Source organism: Loxodonta africana, chromosome 1 (genome assembly GCF_030014295.1).
Source record: "Loxodonta africana isolate mLoxAfr1 chromosome 1, mLoxAfr1.hap2, whole genome shotgun sequence".
NCBI lineage: Eukaryota > Metazoa > Chordata > Mammalia > Proboscidea > Elephantidae > Loxodonta > Loxodonta africana.
In genome coordinates, this window is record NC_087342.1 from 224,055,002 (window position 1) to 224,080,966 (window position 25,965).

General features: G+C 40.6%; 1 protein-coding gene and 1 long non-coding RNA gene across 23 annotated transcripts in view; both read right to left on the reverse strand.

The window, feature by feature from the left end:
* IPCEF1 (interaction protein for cytohesin exchange factors 1) overlaps positions 1-25,965 on the reverse strand; it is a 319,466-nt gene that overhangs the window by 183,484 nt on the left and 110,017 nt on the right. For 17 of the 22 annotated variants that reach the window (XM_064292423.1, XM_064292503.1, XM_064292419.1 and 14 more), the window contains 2 exons: positions 7,448-7,487; positions 6,643-6,812 (listed from right to left, as the gene is read on the reverse strand). The exons of 2 other annotated variants lie outside the window; for them this stretch is intronic. In XM_064292423.1, the coding sequence (XP_064148493.1) occupies positions 6,643-6,812; positions 7,448-7,487 (210 nt within the window). The remainder of the gene's footprint in view (positions 1-6,642; positions 6,813-7,447; positions 7,488-25,965) is intronic. 3 more of the 22 variants (XM_064292414.1, XM_064292494.1, XM_064292479.1) reach the window with 1 other exon arrangement.
* LOC135232606 (uncharacterized) lies at positions 15,138-21,349 on the reverse strand. The gene is made up of 2 exons (XR_010323168.1): positions 21,005-21,349; positions 15,138-17,651 (listed from the first exon to the last, which is right to left on the reverse strand). It is a non-coding gene; the product is annotated as an uncharacterized LOC135232606 (long non-coding RNA).

Genomic DNA, 25,965 nt, shown 5'->3' on the forward strand with positions numbered 1-25,965 from the left:
GTTCCACCACTTCCTCCCTATGAGGTCTTGAGAGAGTTACTTAAATTTCCTGAGCCCCAGTAAACTCACTTTTAAAAAGGGAATAATAAAATCTATTTTGCTGGGTTATTATGAAAATTCAACATAATGTCTAACAGAGTAGGTTGGCCTCTGGTAGCCCATTTATATGTTCATTTCTTTGTTCCCATTAGTCTTCCAAACTGGATCCCTGCCCCTCCTACTCTCTGCCCCTCAAAATCCAAACTATCTTCCACAGTCCGCCTTGTGAAATCTTCTCTCTAAAGCCCTTCTCTATTCACTCTGACCTATAAGAAGAATGGTTTTTTTAATCAGAGAAAACTATGTTTATCCTATAAAAGATGCTGGCCTCTTTGATCATGGGAAATCATGCAGATTTGGAAACAGATAGAAAAGACAAAACATACCTTCCTAGGTAGGAATGAAAGCTAGCCAGTGATAAATGCCACTAAGGCAGAACCCCTTCATATTCAGCTCAAAATATTTCCCTGACCCTGGGAATTTACAGAATTCCTCTGGATTCCACAATCTCAAAGTCATTTTTTTTCCACCAGTTATTCTCTGATTGTGTCACTTACATTGGTCTTTTTGCTTATACCAGTCTATAAACTTTCAATAGAAAGGAAAAATATCATCTCTTACTTTTTTTTAATCCTAAACATCAGTTAGCATAGTTAGCACAGATTATTTTATATCCTCAATAAATTGGTGGAAGGGTAGATGGATGGGAGGATGGATGGGAAGATGGATGGATGGATGGATGGACGGACGGACGGACGGACGGACGGACGGATAGATGGAAATTTTCATCATGTTGGGCTCACTTAAAAAGAGATTTTAAAAAATATATTATCCATAACTAGTGTTAAACTGTGCTCTATAGCCGAAAGACTGATATTTTTAGGCAATGCCTCAAAGTTCTATACCAGCATAATGTATGTGTTCCCTTGATGTATTTTGATAGTTCACACATGCTCCTCAATGATGTGAGAAACTACACGAAGACGATGACTAAGACGTACGCTCTCTGAACAGAAACGTTTAAGAGCTTCACTAATTTTAAATGGGTTACATAACATACATTTGTTTTATGATCTGTCAGGTATAAATAAAATCCACAACATATTTCCCAAGGAACCATCCAAGATTTTAATTAAGAATTCTTAGAAGAGAAAAATAAGATGATATTGCAAAAAGATGAAATCTAGGAAGTTTAAAGTATAAGTGAGTTTTAACTAGTAAATAATAACATCTTAAGGACACTTCTTGCCATAGTTTCATACATAAATTTCTTTTCCCAGTAGATAAACCACAAGGCAGATTGTTAACTGAAAATAAGAGATTATAAATATTGCCCTCAGTCCCTTCTCCAACAGAACAGAAACAATTTATACCTTTTACCCTTTGGCTTTAGGTTACATATTCCATGCATTTGAAAGAACCATACTGGCCTTTTTCACGTCTCTCACAGCTAACAAAGCTCTTGGGGTTTATGTAAAACATAGCGAAGTGACTATAGACTGCACTGATTTTCAGTACAGCAAGTGATCCAATAAGGTCTACAACCATAGGCTTATGTTCCAAAAACCACAGCTCTAATTTTAGGAAACTCTCCTAAACATGGTCCTTTTATGATTCACCATGCCCCAAGGCAAAAAATAATCCAAGACTTTGTGTCTCCCTCACCAGTGAGAAGTTATTGATCCCAAACTTCTGTCTCCAGCTGTGCCTTGTATCCACATGAAATCCTGGAGTAGAGGGAATTGCCCTTTGGAAACGTCCCATCTCTCTTTCAACATCTCTGCTCCCTACCTGAAAATCTCAATCAATAGGCCCTTGTTTTCAGCTAGAGGCCATGGTTAGAAAAAAATCTAATAAAATAGCCCCTAGTAAGGCAGGGGAGCCCTAGTGGCATAGTGGTTAAGCACTTGGCTGCTAACCAAAAGGTCAGCAGTTTGAATCCACAAGCCACTCCTTGGAAACCCTAGGGAGAAGTTCTATTCTGTCCTATAGGGTTGCTAGGAGTTGGAATTGACTCAATGGCAATGGGTTTGGTTTTTTTGGTTTTTAGTAAGGTGGGAGCAACTGTGAGGGTCCGATTTGGGACTGTGGAGCCTTTCTAGCAAATGTCAAATAGCACCTTATCTTGTATCTTCAGAGTAGAGGTGGAAATTCCTTTATTGGAAACTCATTTTCCATAAAACCTGTCCTTATTCACATGTCCAGTTGTTCAAAGTTCCCACGGGCCATCTAAATGCTGATGACTCCTAACTCTCATTTATTTATGAAATCGGCAAACATCAATTGAGGGCCCATATATGTCAGACACTGAGCAAGATGCTGAAGATATACTTGTGCCTCTGCCATATAGAAATTATCGTCAGTAATGGGAAGCAGGAAGTCTAACATACACACACTAGGAGGATGAGTGTGATGATAAGGCCAGTATAGGTAGCTACGGGAGCAGACAGAGGGGGCTGATTTAGATCAGGGAACGAGAGATATACGCCTGGAAGAAGTGACTTATGAGTAGGTACAAGCTTAATGGAAGTGGGCGATGGGGAGACTTCAGGGCAAGGAGACAAAGAGTTTTCTGAGCAGAGAAACAGCATATGCAAAGGCTTAAAGGGAGAACAAGGTCTGTGATGTTAACTACGAATTTTTAAATGGTCAGTAGTTTAAACTTGGGGTGGGGCAGTGGGGAAGAACATTAGGTACAGGTCAGGAAAGTCTCCTGAGCCAGGAAATGAATATGTACTTTATCCTAAGGACCAGGGAAACAACAGTGTGGACTTAAAACCCATAATTTTAAACAGCCTGGATTTGTATGGCTGTTATAACATGCATATGGTTTTGTAAGGCCGGGCACGCATTCTGTGGCCTGTAGCCACTTGGAACATTGAATTGCACTCTATGCACATAAAGCTAAGTGTATAGAATGACCAATAGGTCTGGACTTGACCTTTCTCAAGGAAGTCTGGGCAGTACTGTTTGAAGCAGCAAAGTGTCATAAATAAAGAAAGTACACCATGCATCAACTATCTGTTAAGAAAACACATCCAGGAGAGAGGCAAGGGTGGTGTGGTCTCCTCCAGCAATGGCAGTGAGCAGGAGTGACAAGCAAGAGATCCAATGAGACCACTGGTAATTTCACAGAACTGGTGTAGAATTCTAGAGGTGTTCTCTCAGAACCCCGCTGAAGAGAGGAAGTAGGGTGACCTTGATCTTGTGGTTTATCCTGCTCCTCAGAGGGAGTCAGGTTGGAGTGTTGCAACAAGCGTGGGCTTTGGAGTCGACAGGCCCAAATGGGAATCTGTTTTCTTCTACTTGATACTTGTGTCACTTGAGGCAATTTGCACAATCTTTCTGAGTTTGTTGGTGAGAATTACTACCTCAGAAGATCTTTCTGAGGAATAAATCAGAGTATATGAAAGGTCCTAGACTATCCCTTGGCATATTAAAAAAGACAAAAAAAACCAGCTGCCGTTGAGTCAGTCGACTCATGGCCACCCCATGAATGTAATAGTAGAACTGCACTCCGTAGGGTTTTCATGATCATGACCTTTCAGAAGCAGATCACCAGGCCTTTCTTTCGAGGTGCTTCTGGGTAAATTTGATCTGCCAACCTCTCTGTTAGTGCCTGTTTGCACCACCGAGGGATTCCCCTTGGCATAGAGTAGACACTCCATAAGAGATAGCTCATCCCATGATATCCTGGGGCTGTTATCGCTCAGCATCAGGCCATATAAGGAAGTATAAACAACAGGGCTTGTCCTCCAGCAAGAATGAGGAATAAGGAAGGGAGAATCAGAAGCTCTCTGATTTTCAGATCACTAGGCAGAGGTGCCTCAGGTGCAACTTTGTTGAATCTGAATTCTTTATGTAGCAGAAAGTAAATAAAAGTTCCTATCTTGATAAAAAAAAACTTTTTTAGTTTTTTTTATCTTGAGGCTATGTGCTTGGCTTTTAGTTCACAGCTGACATTCACGTGGATAGCAGGAATATGACTACTAATTATTCTTTCCTTCAATCAAGTTATTTGGCAGATATATGACTACTTATTATTGAGTAGCCTTTATTTTCCCACAACAAAAATGTAATTAAGATGTCAGGGTGTGTATATATGCGTGTGTGTGACAGAGAGACGGAAACAGACAAAGTTCCCATACAACACAGAGCCATCAAATAGTTGGAAGGGGCCCTCTTACTGTTCCATTAATTCTGGAATTCCCTGGACAGTTAACAGAAAGCTGATTCTCTCTTCCATGTTGTTAATATGACTGTGTGCAAGTCCATGATTTACACTGAGTACTGCTTGATGGGTTTGCCTGAAGTCTCTCAGGACAGGGCACTTGAGTGCAGCTGACGTTCCCTCCTTTGCTCTCTCTAGTCTAGTCTCAGTCAACGCTGCTGCTCCTTGTGGGATCATGACGTTCCCAGAACCTAAAATAGGCAGTGCATGCCTTCCTCTAAGAGACGCATAAGCCAAATGAACCAGGGGACCCACATGAGCCAAATCTGTAAGCGTAAGTGGTTCTGAGGGACTTTCTTTAAATTCTCAGAAGACAGGGACAGCACCCAGAACATATCTGCCAAATAACTTGATTGAAGGAAAGAATGAATGCACTGCTTTTATCTGAGCTTTATTGGTCCCCACAGCTGCCCCACACTCCATCAGCACCCAGTCCTTCCAACAGCCTCCAGAAGTCCCCCAGGGGCTATTAACAGACAAACCATTTAAGTCCCCTTCTTTTATAAAAGATGCAGACAACCATCTCTTGAGCAAGTGCCTAAAATAGTATGAAACAAGAGGGAGAAATTTCCATTAACCCTCATTCCTCATAAGAAGGAAATGATCTGTTTATGAAAAATCCCTTAGGACAGAAGGTGAGACCCCTCCACAGGATGCCTGAATTTGGGCGTGACAGTTCAGAGCTAGACAAGATGATGAATGTGTCCAGGTAGAGAAAGCAAGAGAGAGAACAAGGAGAGGGGTCCCTGAGAGAGAAGAAGACTGCATGCACCCTGTGCAAGGTGGCTCTTTCTTGTGAACCCTCCAGATCTCTGACAGAGTTGTTAGAACTCACCAAGTGCTTGAAGAGAAGTTCATTTTTATGGAAATTTATGAAGAGCTTGTATAATGTGTTTTACATGGGGTGACATCAAAGCAATACGCTTGTGAACAGGGGGGCGCAGAGAGAAGCACAGGAAGTGTGCTTATTGGAGAGCACTGGAATTGGAGCCCTGCTGGCACAGTGGTTAAGTGTTTGGCTGCTAGCTGAAAGGATTCACCAGCCACTCCTTGGAAACCCTATGTGGCAGTTCTTTTCTGTCCCATGGGGTCGCTATGAGTCGGAATCAACTCGGCAGCAACAGGGTTTTTTGTTTTTGTTTTTTTTAAATTGGAGCTAGGACCAGTTTAACAAAATTGTTAAAGAACAGGCACCTAATAGCACCTGGATAACACGAAGTTTTGATTAGTGGCCAGCGAATATCAATTTATCAGCTAGAGGTTTTGCCTACAAACAGTATGCAGCACTTACTTTACACTTATATATAAAATCTGTAAAATTACATGCGCTATAGCTCTGTTGCTTGGGTGATGGATACACACAAAAAAACACACAAAGCCATTTTAAAAGAATGGTGTCACATAAAAAGAATTTTTCTGGTGCATGGGCCATTCCTAAGTCATTTTCCCTACTTGATTGAAGGACATCAGTTGCTGATCTTCACTTATACTACGGAGAGAAACTCAAGCTCTTCTAAGATCAGCAATTGTCTATTCTGGGGCTAGCAGGGAAAGTTCCCATATGGAAAAGTCTCTACTTATCAATAACCAACAACATCATTTTCAAAATATGTCAAGTCATGAAAGATCAGCCCACAGCTAACAATAACTTTATTTCCAACCCCTTTCAATGGAAAACAAGCCTATGAATTTGACCTTTTTTTTTTTTTTTTTTTTTAATGTACTGGCTATTAAAGGATAAATTAAGCCAGCACCTTCTCAAGTGTTATCATGGTATCAGCAAGTAGTTCAATGTTGTCACTGAACAGGACAAGGAACAAGAGACCTCAGTCAACAACATAAAGATGGTACACAGGTTAGCAATTTGAAAAGCAACCTAATAAAGAAGGTCAGAGGGAAAGGAGGGGAAGAAGAAGAACTTACAGTAAAGAAGGAGAAATGTAAATCGCTTCTCTGAATGGGAGCAATTTACACCCTTAATAGGTTGTAAAGCTAAGTCTCTTTTCAGGTAGGGACTGAAAGCTTTGAAGTTCCCCATTAAATGCTGTCCATGTAAATCCTGAAACTATTAGAATCTCCCATTGAGTAGTAACATGAATAGAACCTAAAAGTCTCCTTTAGCCAGGATATAAATTTAGGCACCCACTCCCCCTCCCCAACCAAAGATTGTTCAAGCAGGATGGTTTTCTCCTCTGTAAAATAGAATAGAATAACCTAGATAGCTATTGGACCGGAAATGGCTTCTATAACTTATTTACTTGTTTGCTCTGTTGCAAGTACCAGAAATCAAAATTAACTTTCCACAGGGACCATCCGATCCCTGGTCTTTACCCCACCCTTTGCTGGCAGTAGAAGGAAAAAAGGGGACTCACCATTTGATTGCTGTACCAGTACAGGGACGACTCCTTCAGCACCACCCAGAACTTTTTCCATTTGTTGCTGAGGAAAGTTCCCTTTGCCTTTTTCTTAAACAGCCACCCTTGGCAGTCAGCATGTCCCAGATCTTTACATGAGACCCTTCGCCGACTCATCGTGAAAAAACCTGCAGCAATTACATGGAGAGGTTAAGTACTACTCTCATTGATGTAATGGCGTGAAAGGTACCTTTTAATTGTTGACCTCCAGGTAGTTACATTTTTCAGACAGGAGGTTTATGCAAAGTAAATGCAAGAACCAAGTCATTTATCTGGTTTATTTTTAAACACTGATTTGGAGCTCAGAAAGTATAAGGTCTGGCAAAGAAACAGTCCAAGTGTTATTCTGAGAATATTATTCAACAAGAATAGGTCAAAAAAATTAACATCGTTCAACTGGCAGTCACACCACACTGAACTCCTTTAAACAACAATAGCTGTAGTTATGCAATATGCCAAAGGGTTAATGCCCATCTATGAACACAGCTACTTCCCGACCCGGTGCCAGTATTTCTAAGCCCTACTGACATACCTCGAAGGATTAAGCCAAATGAACAGCATGTCGTCATTTCTTAAAATCAAACCCAAAAAATAACCCAGAATTAACCTGCCATTCACCCTCTGATATTAACATTAGGGCAGATAAAAATCTGATCCCAAAGAAGGCGTCCATGAGCAAAACCACACTCACGCGCGCGCGCACGCACACACACACACACACACACACAAAAAGAGGATAAAGAAACAAAAGAGATCTAATTACCTTCAGTTTTCCTCCTCGGCTTCTGACGCAAGGGAACCTGCTGAAAATGCAGTAAGGAAAGAAAAGAGGAAATTTCTGATTGTGTTTTAACATTTGTAAAGAGAGAAGGAGGGAGGAGGTGCCAGTGTTTATGAGCAGGATGGAATCTAAAAAAAACTCGCCAAGCAGAGCTAAAGGGGAGCTACTAGCTGAGGCACAAAATGTGCTAATTAGAATCAATACACGTCGAGCTGAACCTGAAAAAAACGTAACAAAGCATTTCCACCAATGTTTCCTGTTTCCACCCACGGCAGCTCCTCCACTACTACTTCAGTTATGATAGGACCATGTTCACCAAAGTTTAAAAAATAATAAAATACTTCTCCTTTGATTATTTTTGGGAGAGAAGGAAAGATCCAGCCTGCTTCTTCCCTTGTGATTTCTAAATAAATAAACCTGGAAAAAAAAAGTATTACTGTTTCAAAATATTCCAAGTTCACATCAGACTCAAGTTCATGGTGCTTGGACCAGACGGGTTCATACCTAAATCACATCAGATAATATCCCAGAGAAGGAAAACTCACAACCTCTTTTGGTGAGGTATAATTAGTTTTCAACCCTCCCTCTCAGGAAATTCTTATTTATGGCCAAATTTTAATTTCTTATTCTGCCTTTAAGTATCTCAATATTTCTAACATATTCTATAAAGGAAAAATTACCAGCTTCTATATTATACTCAGGGCTTTGAACCATTTTGCTCCCCTTTGTACCCCTGCTAAGAATTTGTAGTTCTAACAAGTTCCCAGGCAATGCTTATGCTGCTGGGTCGGAACCAGTTCTGAGGACCACTAGTACAGCAATGGTTCTCAAAATTTATTACACATAAAAATCCCCTGGGGAACTCATTGAATGTAGATTCTGATTCAGTAAATCTGGGGTGAAAATACAAATTCTCAACAGTGGTTCAAACCAGAATGAACCAGTTCGAAGCCCTGCTTACGCTAAAGGGATCTCTGGTGGCACAGTGGGTAAAGCACTTGCCTGCTGACCAAAAGGTCAGCGGTTTGAATCCACCAGCTGCTCCACAGGAGAAAGACGTGGCGATCTCCTTTCGTAAAGATTACAGCCTCAGAATTGACTTGATGACAATGGGTCTGCGTTTTTTTGTTTTTTGTTTTTTTGATATGTTATACTATTTCTTCAAGCATTCAAAATAGACATAAGATACCTGAAATATATATATTTTTCACAATATATTTTAAACAATTCATGTAAAATCAGACTATCAGTTAAAAAAAAGCTTTCAAATGAAGCTTTCTCTCTGTCTCTCCTTGCGTGTGTGTGTGTGTGTGTGTGTACCCAAAGAGAGAGACGTTTTAGCTTAGGGAAGTTTCTTTTGCCTACTACGGTATCTAAACTAAATGTAACTCAATTTTAAATGACTTAACCTTTTATGTTAAGTAGAGAAATTAGGAAAAAAAAGTATATAACTGAAACTTATTTACTGTCGAATCGATTCTGACTAATGCCAACCCCATGGGTTACAAAGTAGAACTGCCCTGTAGGGTTTTCTCGGCTGTAATCTTTAAGGAAGCAGATTGTCAACCCTTTCTTTCAAGGTGCTGCTGGGGGGTGGTTGGAACCACCAAACTTCGGGTTAGCAGTCAAGTGCAAACCATTTGTACCAGGCAGTGAGCACCCATGTAACTAAAAGCATTTCCAGAAGTTGGTATGTAATCTTATTACTACGTTCCATGTTATTCTAGATGTACCTAGCTAATATTCTCTAACTATTGATCTGGAAGCTTTGAATATGGTTACACTATATAATGGAAATAGGATAGGATTTTGAAATCAGAGGTGTGAAACCAACTCATGGTTTGCATACTTAGTAGCTGTGTTACCCTGAGAAAATCTCTTTACCTCTCTGAAATTGCTTCCCCATTTGTAAAATTAACATATTTATAATAATACCAATCCTGTAAGTCTCATAAGGATTTAATAAGATTGTATGTGAAAATGCTTTGAAAACTAAAAAGAGTATATGCAAATGTAAGCTTATATGATTATATAAAATATTATGTGTAATCAAACCTGTTCTGACTTATAGCAATCCTATAGCACAGAGTAGAACTGCCCCATATGGTTTCCAAGGAGCAGCTGGTAGATTCAAACTGCTGGTTATTTGGTTAGCAGCCAACCACTTAACCACTGTGCCACCAGGGCTCCATTATATGTAATAATGCTATCGTTATTGTATTATATATAACCATATGTAATACAGTTATATCATTATACATAAAATACATAAATACTTCATAACTAAAAACAGAAGTTCATGTTTGAAGTATAAGTATTCCTTCTGTATAATGATGAAGTTAAATTATTTAAATTATATTTTGGGGGAAATATGTATCCTGAGGAATCCTGCAGAATTTTAGGCATGTTAAAATAAAATTTTAATCCCCAAATAAATTAATCATCCATGTGAAAAAAGGACATAACAAAGGCAGTAATGGTCCTACATTTTAGGCAAAGATAGGTTACAATTACGGACTGTTACTAAAATTTAGGCATGTTACTCTCACGCTAAGGGCCTAGGGTCAGCTCAGCTTCACAAAATATCTTTCACATTGACCTGCCTGTTGATCAAAAATTTCCACCATTTCCTCAAATGGTCTCCAAGGGTCTTTTGTGATATGCCAAGTCATATGAGATCAATAGAACCCAATTAATAGCTATTAAAATATTTTAGCCCAAATATGTATCTCATTTGGGTAGTTAAAACTTAGCTGAGATGCATCAATTGGTCTCAACCTACCTGGAGCAAAGGAGAATGAAGAACACCAAAGACACAAGTAATTATGAGCCCAAGAGACAGAAAGGGCCACATAAACCAGAGACTACATCAGCCCGAGACCAGAAGAACTAGATGGTGCCCAGCTACAACAGATGGCTGCCCTGAGGGGGAACACAGCAGAGAACCCCTGAGGGAGCAGGAGAGTAGTGGGATGCAGACCTCAAATTCTCATAAAAAGACCAGTCTTCATGGTCTGACTGAGACTAGAAGGATCCCAGAGATCATGGTCACCAGGCCTACTGTTAACCCAAGACAGAAGCCATTCCCAAAGCCAACTCTTCAGACAGGGATTGGGCTGGACTATGGGATAGAAAATGATACTGGTGAAGAATGAGCTTCTTGAATCAAGTAGACACATGAGACTATGTGGGCAGCTCTCGTCTGGAGAGGAGATGAGAGGGCAGAGGGGGTCAGAAGCTGGCAGAGTGGACACGAAAATAGAGAGTGGAGGGAAGAAGTGTGCTGTCTCATTAGAGGGAGAACAACTAGGAATATACACCAAGGTGTATATAAATTTTTGTATGAGAGACTGGCTTGGTTTGTAAACTTTCACTTAAAGCACAATAAAATTTAAAAAAAAAAACTTAGCTGAGAGCCAGGACTAAAGGCAAAGAAGAGAGTAAGTGAATTTAGATGTTGGGAAAGATTTGGGAAAATCAGGTGTCTGGGAGCCCTTGGAAGCAGTTAAGATAAATCTAGAACCAAGGAAATAGAACGGGGAGTTGTGGACGAGTCATTCCTAGAGGGCTTGGACCCCAGATGAACTAAGGGAAACTACCTGAGCTCAAACAAAAAGAGCGGCTTTCAAAAGAATGAGAGAGAGAGGAGGGCTGCAGAGGACCGCTATAGCATCTGTGAAGGAGGACAGGAGGCGAGCTCCATCTCTCTTGACTGGTACCATTGAGTTTCCTCCACCCCATTCCCAGCAGCCCAGTGAGATCCCAGTGGATCAGGGACTCTCCAGCTCCATCATCACCTTAGGGCTGATTCTAGGGAAAGCCCCAAATCAAAATGTAGGCTTGGTCTCTGTCTCACCCTACACTAACTCTGAACAGTACACTAGATTTCTTGTGCCAGAGCTGGGATGGAATGTGGGAGTCCTAAGCAGAGCAGAATGACAATATTTCAGAGTGAGCACCCAACTCCAAAAAAATCCATTGCTGTCGAGTCGATTTCGACTCATAGCAACCCTATAGGACAGAGTAGAACTGCCCCATAGGGCTTCCAAGGAGCAGCTGGTGGATACGAACTGCCGATTTTGGTTGGCAGCCCAGCTCTAACAAAGGACTTTACTCAACCTTTTTTTTTTACTTCTTTAAAGAGAGGCTTTAGATATTGAGTTAACCCGACTCTGATATTACTCCTCCCAAGGCAAATTATTATAAAAACTATAGACCTGTTCCAGCTGTCTCCCTCAGTCAGCAAGAGGCTGTATGTTTTCGAAATACCAAATTACAGGGAGTTTCAGTTTCATTTGACACCCATGAATTTGAAATCTAAATTGGTTCACATGAGAGAGTGTAAACAATCTTCAGAACTTTAGTGAGTTAAAGATTCATTTTCCTCCTCATAACAGGAAAAGGAACCCACGAACCAGTCAGGTTCAAAAAGATCTTACATGTGGTTTTCTTACTAGGTGAGTGAAAGAAAGCAAGCAGACGGTTGAACACTTTATTTGACCGTTTTTCACTAGGAAATTGTAACCGGTTACCATAAAAAATATTCAGAGCCCAGTAATTTAGTATTCTCATACAATTTTCTTCCAGTTAGGGTGCTATCGGTGAAACCGAACAATTACTCTAGGATCTAAATTTGCTCTAAATTGGGTGTAAAATCTTAGACAAATTTTTCTTTGCAAAATACACATTTTCTTTTTATTGAAGAAGTGTTTAAAAACTGAATTTGTTCACAGATGGCTCAAAATACATATAAATATACAAAGGAACCGGTTGGCACTCCTTTGATGTTGAACGAGGGTTATAACCCCAGGTTACAGGGCAGCTGTATTACAGGGTAGCTGGAGGAGCCCGTGGGTGGCCAAACAGTTAGGTACTCAGCTACTAACTGAAAGGTTAGTAGGTCAAACTCACCCAGAGGCACCTCAGCAGAAAGGCCTGCGGTACTGCTTCTGAAAAGTCACAACACGAAAACCCTACAGAGCGAAGTTCTACTCTGCAACACACGGGGTCTCCATGAGTCAAAGTCGCCTTGAAGGCAACTAACAACGGCAATGCATACAGTAGTTGATAAAGCTTCCAGGAAGAGTCTCTAGGTGGTGCAAATGGTTAAGTGCTCGACTACTAGCTGAAAGGTTGGCGGTTCTAGCCTGCCCAGAGGTGCCTCAGAAGGAAGGCCTGGAAATCTGCTTCCGAGAGGTCACAGTCCTGAAAATGCTATGAAGCAGTTCTACCCTGTACACATGGGGTGGCCAGGAGTCAGAACTGACTCAACAGCACTAACAACAGCAACAAAGCTTACGGGCACAATTTACCCACAATATACTGAAATTCACAATATGTTTTATCTGCCATTATATCTAACTTCAGTCACCCCGTCTTCAGCAAAAATTATACAGAGATATGCTAGAAGATGTGCTTTCTAGGGGACAAGATCTTTGACTTGTAGCTTTTACTGCTCTCCACCGTATAAAACCTCACTCTGTGGTTAATTTCAAGCTGCCAGTGCTTTAACAACCAACCCTCAAAAATTCCTAAATACTTTACAGCCAAGAAGGTTCCAGCACATGGCTGATAAAGCTGGGAGGATGTTTCTCCACAAACACCTGACAGCTCTACGAACATCCTTCCTCCTGACTGGAAGAGTAAACTCTGCAGGTTAATAATAGCTGAAACTGTGTGTGGGCAGGGGAGGAGGGTAACCGAGAACACACACCCTCTGCACTCTCTGCAGAAACCCTGCTGGTGTGCTGGTTAACAGCTATGGCTGCCAACCAAAAGGTCAGCAGTTCAAATACACCAGGTGCTTCTTGGAAACCCTACGGGGCAGTTCAACTCTGTCTTACAGGGCCACCATGAGTTGGAATTGACTCAACGGCAATGGGTATGGGTACGCTCTGCAATAAGCCCTGTTGGTGCAATGATTAGGCACTCAGCTGCTAACTGTAAGGTTAGCAGTTCGAACCTACCTAGGGACTCTTCAGGAGAAAGCCTTGGCACTCCACTTCCATAAAAATCACAGCCAATTAAACCCTATGGGGCAGTTCTACTCTGTCAACCCTATGGGGCAGTTGTATTTTGTCACACAGAGTTGCTATCACTCAGGATTGAGTCAAAGGCACCCAACGACTATACTTTCTGCACCATTTTTCTATAAATCTAAAATTGACCTAAAAAAAATTCTATTTTAAAAATTTAAAAAGCTTAGCCTTTTAAGAGAAATTTTTTAAGCTTTTAATTATTAAAATTTTACCTGTGAGAGTATATGAAAAACTTACTTAATTTTTTCAAAATATTAACTATCTTAAATATTACTTCATAAATTATTAAGGAGCCCTTATGGTGGTTTATGGTGGAGTAGTTAAGCACTTGGCTACTAACCAAGAGGTTGGCATTTCGAACCTACCTGCTGTTCTGAGAGAGAAAGATGTGGCATTCTGCTTCTGTAAATAGTACAGCCTTGGAAACCCTAAGGTGAAGTTCTGCTCTGTCCACATGGTTGCTATAGAGTCACTATGAGTCAGAATTGACTGGACAGAAATGCTTTTTTGTTGTTGTTGTTTAATAAACTTATAAAAAAAAAATCTCTAGGAGTTAATAATGGAGCCAGATAATAAAAATACAAATAATAATAACAGTAATAAAAACAAAGAGAACCAATCAGTATATACACAGTTGATATTCATATAACGTTTAGCATGTGCCAGGCACTGTACTGAGTCTTAGAGTAAATATTTTCATTGAATTTTCACAACAATCCTTATGGCTTAGGTGCTATTATTATCCCCATTTTACAGAAGATAAAATTGAAGCAAAAGGAAGTTCAGAATTTTGTCTAAAGTCACAAAAGTAAATGGTAAAATGCAAAGATTTAATTCAAGAATAAAACTCACAGAGTAGTAGGCTGCTCAGGTATTCACTTTTCCGTTCCTGTTATACAAAGAATGTAATGAAGGAAACCAAGGGCTAGAGTTTGAGGGAAAGCTGGATACAATGGTAGAAGAGAAGAAAAGAGAAATAGAAGTAAGGAGTTCTAGGAGAAAGGGGAGGAGGGAAAGGAGGGGAGAGAAGAAACTGAAGGTAATTAAATTTAGTTGTATATTTTATCAATTTCTGTGGTCAGTTTTTTTTGTTTTATCACATACTTTCCCATATGGATTCACTTTTCTTTTTATTAAAGTACCTCCTTTAATAGTCTGGAAACCCTGGTGGCATAGTGATTAAGCACTACAGAACCAAAAGTTTGGCAGTTCAAATCCACCAGGCTCTCCTTGGAAACTCTACAGGGCAGTTCTACTCTGTCCTGTGGGATCCTTATGAGCCGGAATTCAACTCGATGGCAGTGGTTTGGTTTTTTGGTTTCTTAATAGTCCTTCTAATGGGGGTCTGTTGTTGTTGTTAGGTGCTGTCAAGTCAGTTCCAACTCATAGCAACCCTATGCACAACAGGACAAAACACTGCCCAGTCCTGTGCCATCTTCACAACTGTTGCTATGTTTTTAAGCCCATTGTTGCAGCCACTGTCAACCCACCTCGTCAAGGGCCTTCCTCTTTTTCGATGACCCTCTACTTTACCAAGCATGATGTCCTTCTCCAGGGACTAATCCCTCCTGACGTTGTTGTTGTTGTTTGGTGCCGTCGAGTCGGTTCAGACTCTATGCACAACAGGACGAAACACTGCCTGGTCCTGAGCCATCCTTACAATCGTTGTTATGCTTGAGCTCATTGTTATAGCCACTGTGTCAATCCACCTCGTTGAGGGTCTTCCTCTTTTCCGCTGACCCTGTCCTCTGCCAAGCATGATGTCCTTCTCCAGGGACTGATCCCTCCTCTGACAACATGTCCAAAGTATGTAAGATGTAGTCCCGCCAACCTTGCCTCTAAGGAGCATTCTGGCTGTACTTTTTCTTTCTTTTGGCAGTCCATGGTATATTCAATATTCTTCACCAACAGCACAATTCAAAGGTGTCAATTCTTCTTCGGTCTTCCTTATTCATTGTCCAGCTTTCACATGCATATAAGGCCATTGAAAACACCATGGCTTGGGTCAGGTGCACCTTAGTCCTCAAAGTGATGTCTTTGCTTTTCAACACTTTAAAGGGGTCTTTTGTAGCAGATTTGCCAATGCAATGAGTCTTTTGGTTTCTTGATAACTGCTTCCACGGGTATTGATTGGGGATCCAAGTAAAATGAAGCCATTGACATCCTCAATCTTTTCTATGTTCATCATGATGTTGTTTATTGGTCCAGTTGTGAGGATTTTTGTTTTCTTTATGTTGAGGTGTAATCCATGCTGAAGGCTGTGCTCTTTGATCTTCATCAGTAAGTACTTCAAATCCTTTTCACATTCAGCAAGCAAGGTTGTGTCATCTGCATAATGCAGGTTGTCAGTGAGTCTTCCTCCAATCCTGATGCTGCATTCTTCTTCCTATACTCCAGGTTCTTGGATTATTTGCTCAGCATACAGATTGAATAGGTATGGTGAAAGGATGCAACCATGATACACACCTTTCCTGACTTTAAACCATGCAGTATCCCCTTGTCCTATTCAAACAACTGCCTCTTGATCTATGTACAGATACCTCATGAGCACAATTAAGTGTCCCTGAATTCCCATTCTCCACAATGTTATCCATAATTTGTTATGATCCACACAGTCAAATGCCTTAGCATAGTCAATAAACAGGGGTAAACACCTATCTGATATTCTCTTAGGAAATTATCAAGTAACATCATTAATATCATATGCAAGTAAAATTTTTCTAAAGTTAATTCAAATACGGTTGAAGTAGTACATCAACAGGGAACTGTCAGAAATTCAAACCAGATTCAGAAGGGGACGTGGTACAAGGGATATCATTGCTGATGTCAGATGGATCATGGCTGAGAGCAGAGAATACCAGGAAGATATTTACCTGTGTTTTATTGACTATGCAAAGACATTCGACTGTGTGGATAATAACAAATTATGAATAACATTGTGAAGAATGAGAACTCCAGAACACTTAATTGTGCTCATGGGGAATCTGTACATAGATCAAGAGGCAGTTGTTCGGACAGAACAAGGGGATACTGCATGGTTTAAAGCCAGGAAAGGTGTGTGTCAGGGTTGTATTCTTATTCAAGCTGTATGCTGAGCAAATAATCCAAGAAGCTGGTCTAAATGAAGAAGAACAGGGCATCAAGATTGGAGGAAGACTCATTAACAACCTGCATTACACAGATGACACGACCCTTCTTGCTGAAAGTGAAGAGGACTTGAAGTACATATTGATGAAGATCAAAGACTACAGCCTTCAGTATGGATTACACCTCAACATAAAGAAAACAAAAACGCTCACAACTGGACCAATAAGCAACATGATGATAAACAGAGAAAAGATTAAAGTTGTCAAGGATTTTATTTTACATCCACAATCAACACCCTTGGAAGCAGCAGTCAAGAAATCAAATGATGCACTGCACTGGGCAAATCTGCTGCAAAAGACTTCTTTAAAGTGTTAAAAAGCAAAGATGTCACCTTGAAGACTAAGGTGTGCCTGACCCAAGCCATGATGTTTTCAATGGTCTCATTGGCCTGTGAAAGCCGGACAATGAATAAGGAAGATGGAAGAAGGTTCGATGCCTTTGAATTATGGTGTTGGTGAAGATATTGACTATACCATGGACTGCCAGAAGAAGGAACAAATCTTTCTTGAAAGAAGTACAGCCAGAATGCCCCTTAGAAGCGAGAATGGGAAGACTTCATTTTGCATACTTTGGACGTTTTGTCAGGAGTGGCCAGTCCCTGGAGAAAGACTTGGTGAAGTAGAGGGTCAGTGAAAAAGAGGAAGACCCACGATAAGATGGATTGACACAGAGGCAAGATTAATTGCAGGGTGCCTTCCATTTGGTTACACTGAGCAGCTCTGGTTTTCCAAGTATGACACACACACACACACACAAATAAAATCAAATCTATCAGGGCTCCCTAACTATCACAAAGGAAACCATGAATACAAGGCTTATCTAGCTGTACAAAAGCCAAAAGAGAGAAAAGTTTTACCCAGTCACACTTCCTGGATGCAGTACCTCACTTGTTACTCCAGTAATTGTGGCCAACAAATGTTTCTTTCATTTTTCACCATTACACAAGTCCCCAGTGGAGGGCAGCAAACACTCTTAATGGGAAAAGTAGTGTCCCAAGAAACCTGAGAGGCAAAAAATGTGGGTGGATGACCATAAATCCCACTGGGCACCACAGAGTTAACAACTTCACGTTTTTGAATACTTTATTCCATTCCCCCATTTTTGACCTGGTTAATACTCAGAGTCCTTGGGTGTTACAAAAGGTTAGTTAACGTGCTTGGCTGCTAACCAAAAGATTGGAGGTTAGAGTCCACCCAGGGGCACCTGGGAAGAATATCCTGCCAATCTATATCCAAAATATCAGCCACTGAAAACTCTATGGAGCACAGCTCTCCTCTGACTCACAGGGCATCACCATGAGTCAGAGTCGATTTGATAACAATTGGTTTAATAATTACTTATCCTTTAATACCCAGATCAAATGTCATCTCTACCATTAAGCCTTCTCTAACTTTAGTTCTTGTAATAAACTCATATTCCTTCAGTATTATTTATTTGCTAGTCATGTGATAATTGATTTATGTTAATTATCTCCTGAAGATCTTCATGGTAGATTCTATTTTTTTTTAATAATTTTTATTGTGCTTTAAGTGAAAGTTTACAAATCAAGTCAGTCTCTCACACAAAAACCCATATACATCTTGCTATACAGTCCCAATTACTCTCCCCCTAATGAGAATTTTTTTTTTTTTAATGAGACAGCCCGCTCTCTCCCTCCACTCTCCCTTTTCGTGTCTATTTCACCAGCTTCTAACCCCCTCCACCCTCTTATCTCCCCTCCAGGTTGGAGATGCCAACATAGTCTCAAGTGTGCATCCGATCAAAGAAGCTCACTCCTCACCACCATCCCTCTCCAAACCTTGTTCAGTCCAATCCATGTCTGAAGAGTTGGCTTTGGGAATGGTTCCTGTCCTGGGCCAACAGAAGGTCTGGGGGCCATGACCACCAGGGTTCTTCTAGTCTCAGTCAGACCATTAAGTCTGGTCTTATGAGAGTTTGGAGTCTGCATCCCTCTGCTCTCCTGCTTCCTCAGGGGTTCTCTGTTGTGTTCCCTGTCAGGGCAGTCATGGGTTGTAGCTGGGCACCATCTAGTTCTTCTGGTCTCAGAATGATGTAGTCTCTGCTTCATGTGGCCCTTTCTGTCTCTTGGGCTTGTAATCGCCTTGTGTCCTTGGTGTTCTTCATTATCCTTTGATCCAGGTGGGTTGAAACCAATTGATGCATCTTAGATGGCTGCTTGCTAGCGTTTAAGACCCCAGATGCCACTCTTCAAAGTGGAATGCAGAATGTTTTCTTATTAGATTTTATTATGCCAATTGACTTAGATGTTTCCTGAAACCGTGGTCCCCAGATCCCTGCCCCTGCTACACTGGCCTTCAAAGCATTCAGTTTACTCAGGAAACTCCTTTGCTTTTCGTTTAGTCCAATTGTGCTGACCTCCCCTATATTGTGTGCTGTCTTTCCCTTCACCTAAAGTAGTTCCTGTCTACTGTCTAATTAGTGAATGCCCCTCTCCCACCCTCCCTCCCTCCCCCCTCTCATAACCACAAAAGAATGTTTTCTTCTTGGCTTAAACTATTTCTCAAGTTCTCATAATAGTGGTCTTATACAATATTTGTCCTTTTGCAACTGACTCATTTCACTCAGCATAATGCCTTCCAGGTTCCTCCATGTTATGAAATGTTTCACAGATTCCTCACTGTTCTTTATCAATGTGTAGTATTCCACTGTGTGAATTTACCATAATTTATTTATCCATTCATCTGTTGCTGGGCACCTTGGTTGCTTCCATATTTTTGCTATTGTAAACAGTGCTGCAATAAACATGGGTGTGTATTTATCTGTTCATGTAAAGGCTCTTATTTCTCTAGGATATATTCCAAGGAGTGGGATTGCTAGATCGTATGGCAGTTCTATTTCTAGCTTTTTAAGGAAGTGCCAAATCGATTTCCAAAGTGGTTGTACCATTTGACGTTCCCACCAGCAGCGTAGAAGTGTTCCGATCTCTCCACAGCCTCTCCAACATTTACTGTTTTGTGTTTTTTGGATTAATGCCAGCCTTGCTGGAGTGAGACGAAATCTCATTGTAGTTTTGATCTGCATTTCTCTAATGACTAATGATCGTGAACATTCCCTCACATATCTGTTAGCTACCTGAATGTCTTCTTTAGTGAAGTATTTATTCATATCTTTTGCCCATTTTTTAATTGGGTTATTTGTCTTTTTGCAGTTGAGTTTTTGCAGTATCATGTAGATTTTAGAGAGTAGGTTCTATTTTTATCCTCCTTCTTACAGATGAGGAACTTCAGTCTGCTGTGGTTAAATAACTTTCCCAAGGATCATGCATAGCTAGTAGCAAAGCCAAGACTGGGACCGAGGCTGTTCCAGTCTATATATCTAGAGTCTATATACCTAACTATATATCTATATAGTCTATATCTCTAAATATATGTTACTCTGCTTCTTCTGTCTTCTGTATTTCCATAACATTTTGCCTATGTCTCTGAAATGGATCTTATAATTTATCTGTTTATGTATCTGTGTACTCCCATACATTGTGGTAACACTATTGATCCAATGGTTTCCTCCAGAATATGTGAGTAATCTCAGATCATCCCTTTCCCCATCACACATATTTACTCAGTCATCATCCCTTTTGCTTCTTAATGTTTATCAAATCTCTCTATTTTTCCCCATCTCCACTATCATTGCCCTGGTCAGATCCATAACAGCTTTCTCTAAACAATGATTATCTCATTCTTGGTATCCCCATCTCTAGTCCAGCCCCCCAACAATCCAGTCGCATACCACTGAAGGGCTACAATTCTGCTAAAACCCCCAATTATTGTCCAAAACTTCCAGATAGAGCTGATGTTCTTAAACATATCATGCCTTCAAAATCTAGTGCCTAGCACAAAGCCTGGCACATACTGAGGTCTCAATAAATATTAACTGAAAGACTTTATATCAATTTTTATTTCCTATGATGCCTTACTAGTGCCTGAGACAGAGTACAGATTCAACAAATTTCTAGAAAGCCATCTACAGCTTACTCTGAGCTGCAAAATGCCTCCACTGATAAAGAATATCGGCAGAGTTAAACAACATAACATTTGCTCCAATACTTTCTCCCTCCAAAAGTGGCACACCCATAGAGACAATCTCCTAGGCTTATCTGACTCTAAATTTCAACCTACCAAGGGAGTTGACCCTTGGTACTTCTTGAAGGTAAAAGGGATTTTTGCTGAACAAATCTCTACTTCTATCTAAAAGACTATTTCCTCCAAAACTACTGTAGCTTTCTCCAATATGCTGTTTCAAACCTATCCTACAGGTACTGCAAATCTAGAACCCAAGAGGGGGTAAAAAATAAAGCAAAAGTTTTCCAGTTTTTGCTAGCTGAGCTCACCCTTACCAGGTAATCTCACAGAAGAATGTCATGCAAGTGCCCAGTGGAAGTCCTGCTTGGTACCACCACCACCATTCACTGCCGTCTAGGCGATTCCAACTCATAGCAGCCATACAGGACTGAGTAGAACTGCCCCATACAGTTTCCAAGGAGCACCTGATGGATAGGAACCACTGATCTTTTGCTTAACAGCCATAGCTCTTAACCACTACACCACCATGGTTTCCTGCTTGGTACAGCAAACATGTAAGTCTCCTGAGTTTTATCTGTGTGTCAGGCTTGTGTAGGATCATTTCAATGTGGATGTTGCCTAAAACACAAATTGGCAAAACTTCAGCTCTTTTTCTTCGATCAGACCTGTGAACAACAAACTCCTCACTTTATCCCTGGATATCAGCACATCCTTGAGGCTCACACCACAAACGCAGAGATGAAGTAAGGGGTGGGGCCATTTCCATGGAGGCAGATATCAGGCCCAGGTGGTTCACTGCATAGAAGGCACGTAAAAACCTGGCACCTAAGAAATTTGCAATAAATTTTTGATGAGTAATGAATGCAGAGCATTTTTATGAAACAAAAGTACACAGTACCAGTTTGCTATTAGACAGAGCACCCCACAGGTGACAGTCCAGGCATCAGCAAATACCCTAACCACCATGTCAGAAGTAATATTCTTTGACTTTCACTGGACTTTTTTTCGTTAGCACAGAAACTGAGGAAAGAAACCATTATGCATAAATTTTTGTTTCAGGAAAACGTTTTCACTTGACATTTTATTTTCAGGCAGTATTCTAATGAAGGAATGTCATTTTAAAAATTCTTCAGCAAACACTGTAACAGAAGCTTATCGAAGATAATTTTGACATTTCTTCCTCACGAGGGCCTGGAAGCAAGAAACTTCAGGAGCTTCGGGTAAAAAAGAAATCTTTTTTTTTTTATTTTAAATAGATGGATTGTCACTTTCCCTCTGAGCCTTGCCATCTTTAAAATAAGCTTGTTTCCCTTTCTGAGCTAAAACATTCTGTTACTAAAATCAAAGACTAGAGAATGTTTTAATCAAGCCTGTAGGGTTCATATATGCTAGTCATTATTTATTTATTTACTTTTTCTGTTAGAAACTAATTATAAAAGAAAACTAAGCAATATAGTGGTTTAGTGCATAACACACAAGGTCACTATGACTCAGAGCCAACTCAATGGCACCTAAAAACAACAACTTTGCTATCACTGCAATGTGACACAGGAGAAAGCCTTATAAGTATGAAGGATGCCATGTAAATGGATTCTTAGAGAGGTTTATGGATTGTACAAAACCTAATAATAATGTTGGAATTTCCCCCAACAAGCTTATAACACAGACCCTAAAGGTAGTTTCTTTCTGTCCACAATTTGGTAAATAATATTTTTTGTTTGCTGTGCAAATGGTTATTGCACAATTATTCTACGCCAAGGACCGGGGTCACAGTGACAAGCAAGCTCTCACACTGCCTACAGTCAAACATGGAAGAAAGACAACTAAACAAAGATATGAGGTCTGCACAAAAGTGGAAGGTTGTTGTTAGTTGCCTTCAAGCTGATTCCGACTCATGGTGACCCGATGTGTGCAGAGTAGAACTGCTCCACAGGGTTTTCAAGGCTGTGACCTCTTGGAAGCAAATCATCTGACCTGTCTTCTGAGGTGCCTCTAGGTGGGTTTGAACTGCCAACCTTTTACTAGTAGTCGAGTGGATAACCATTTGCACCACCCAGGGGCTCCTTGTAGGTGGTATAATGGGGTAACAGAGTACAACAGAAGCACACAGGAGTGGCAAGTTACACGGAATCAGGGAGTCAGGGAAGGCATCCCACAAGTTGATAAACATGGACCTGAAAGACAAAGGTGTGAGCATAACAGACTGTGACACCAGGATTCAGGTTGGACCCAGTGGCATTCACCATGGAGCATGGGGAACAATAGCTATAAAGGTTATCCTAAGGTTAACAGGAAGTCAGTGCGCCAATGTAAGCAGGTGGGTGACACAATCACACATGTATCTGAGAAAATTCACTCTGGCTTTGGAGTGGCAAATGAGTTGGAGGGAGGCAAAAGCAGAGGCCGAGAGGCCAGTGAGAGCTGTAGGAATAGGCAAGGCCTGTGCTGTGAAGATGGAGAATACCTAGGAGGTACCAGTTACCAGTTGCCCTCAAGTCGATTCCGACTCATGGCGACCCCATGTGTGTCAGAGTAGAACTGTGCTTCATAGGGTTTTCCATGACTCCTCTTTCAGAAGTAGACTGCCAGGCCTTTCTTCCAAGATACCTCTGGGTGGACACAAACCTTTCAGTTAACGGCCAAGATCATTAACATTTTATACCACCCAGGGAACGCTATTTAGGAGGTTGAACCAATAAAACTTGGTGAACTAATACTTCTGGTTCTATGTGAAGCTTTAGCCTTGAAAGTTCTGCTGTTTTTAGATGAGAGGGGGAAAAAAATGCTATCAGGTAACAAAGAATTGGATTTAACAAAAAAGGACAATGCTATCCTATTGCACACATGATAGAGTTTTAAGTGCTTAGAATCTAGTTTCTTGAGTACTTTTATTAGCATCATTACCACACCAACCTCAATGATAGCCATCAGACTAGGATTAACAAAAGTGCCTTCAAAGTATCTTCCTTCCCCACCAGATGATAAGCTCCTCATCTCTGTATCCAGCACCAAGCTCACTGCCTAGCACATATAGCTCAATAAACGTTAATTCGGTGAAAATGAAGTGTAATTCGGGATGTGATGAGGTCAAAAATGCCAAACCTAGTGAAACTACCTAGCATAAAAATAGGTCTCCTGTGCTACATTGCATTGAGAGAACAAATGACAGCAGAAAATTGAACTAATTTTCTGAATGGAAAGATAAAGTAGGGTAACCACTGAAAAGCAGCTAGAAGAAACACTTAAGAGAGATGTTAAGCAGTTGAGCCCAGGCATGGATGGCTGTGAGATAAACATAATGTAGACACCTGAGGAGAGAGAGTAGGCCGATTGGGCCGAGGGGTGCAGGATAGCTCCTGAAACAAGCAAGACCCATAAATTGTCAGAGTTCCCGCTACTAAAAACAGAATTCACTTGTACCCTGGTTCAATAGGCAGCAGGTTACATATTAGAGCTGTGATGGATCTAGATCCAAAGCTATATGAATGATATATAAATCATTTGACAATTCCATCTGCGTCTTTTGCTCCAATATCCCAGGTTATACTTTATTTTTAGATGTAGAGATTTTATGTCATCTAAAATAGCAACTAAAGCTCCAGATCCTGCCAAGTATAGTGCCTGATACACGATAATAGGTAATCACCAAAGAGTAAATGAATTTTCCAGTGAATGAATCAGTCAGCGTGAAGTGTTTAGATACTCTCTTATTATCTTGATTTCCATTTCTCCTTAAATCTTCCAATTGGAAGATTACATTAACATAAGAATTCAACATTGCATTACCTTTCCTAAAGATCCAATAATCCTATTTCTTCCTTTTCATTTCTTTGTTCCATATAACACACACACACACACACGTGCTTATCATCACATGCATTTTTTCTTTTTAAATTTTTTCATAAAGCTTGCAGCACTGTGAACTTTAACCTTCCTGACTTTTTACAGATCTGTGATACTCATTTGCTTTTACCCTTGACCATCTGACCCTCCTTTAATGTCCTGTACATACACCTGTATATCCACCTGGCCTAAGCACAAGTCCCCCATTGCAGCCATATGTATTCCCTTAGTCGTTCTTCTTCTTTATCTTTCTTGTGATTATTCACATTTCTATTGTCAAACCACCTATCCATTCGTGTGCAAGGGATCACAGCTATATTTCCTCAAGTTTTGGACAGCCCATTTCCTAGGGTACAAAACTAACTATATTTGTGTTTTCTCTTTTAGCGTTAAGCAGCCCTGTTGCCCAAAGTTTCCCCCATTTCCTCATCACTAACAAGCCTTTCCTCTCTAGTTAGAATTAGTACCAGATTTAAAGGGTTCACCTTGCCTTCTCTACTTCCGGGATATGAAACTGTTAGCAAGGCAAGCAGAGAATTTAGCAGCAGCACTGTTTTTTCACTCAGTGTCTTTTCCAGGAGCTGTCTTGTTAATTCCATTTCTCCATCACTATTACTACCACCTGTCCTGACATCCACTTTCTAAATTGCATCAGGAAAACATTAGCCACATTCCTGATTTGAGCAAGAAGTCTCTACTATATTCTCCAGACACACCACTTCTGATTCTGCTTTTAGCTCTGCTCCAAAAACTCCCCTATGCTCCATCATGAAATTAGATTTGCAATAAGGTGCACATCACACAATTCCGTACTGCCCCGAATCCCCCTCCATTAGAAAAGTCATGCTACTAGTATCTTAACTTCTTCCTGCATAAGTTTCCTCTTATGTTTAATAGGGATAATAGATTTGCTCAAGTGACCTATTTTAGGCAAGCTGATGGCTATAAGCTGGACAATGAGTAAGTAAGACCAAAGAAGAATACAAGCCTTTGAGTTACGGTGTTGGCAAAGAATAGTGAATATATCATGGACTGCCAGAAGAATGAACAAATCCATCTGGAAAGAACAGCCAGAGTGTTCCTTAGAAGCAAGGATGGCATGGCTTTGTCTCACATACCTTGGATGTGTTTTCAGGAGGGAATAGTCCCTGGAGAAGGACATTATGCTTGGTAAGGTGCAGGGTCAGTGAAAACGAGGAACACCCTCAACAAGATGGATTGTCACAGTGGCTGCAACAATGGGCTCAAACGAAGCAACAATTGTAAGAATGGTGTAGGACCAGGCAGTGTTTCATTCTGTTGTGCATAGGGTCGCTGTGAGTCAGAGCCGACTCAACGGCAACTAATAACACTGACTATAAAATTGTTTTAAAAGAATAACAATTTCAGCATAAAAAGTAACAGGATCTCTCCCATAGAGGTTACACTAGTA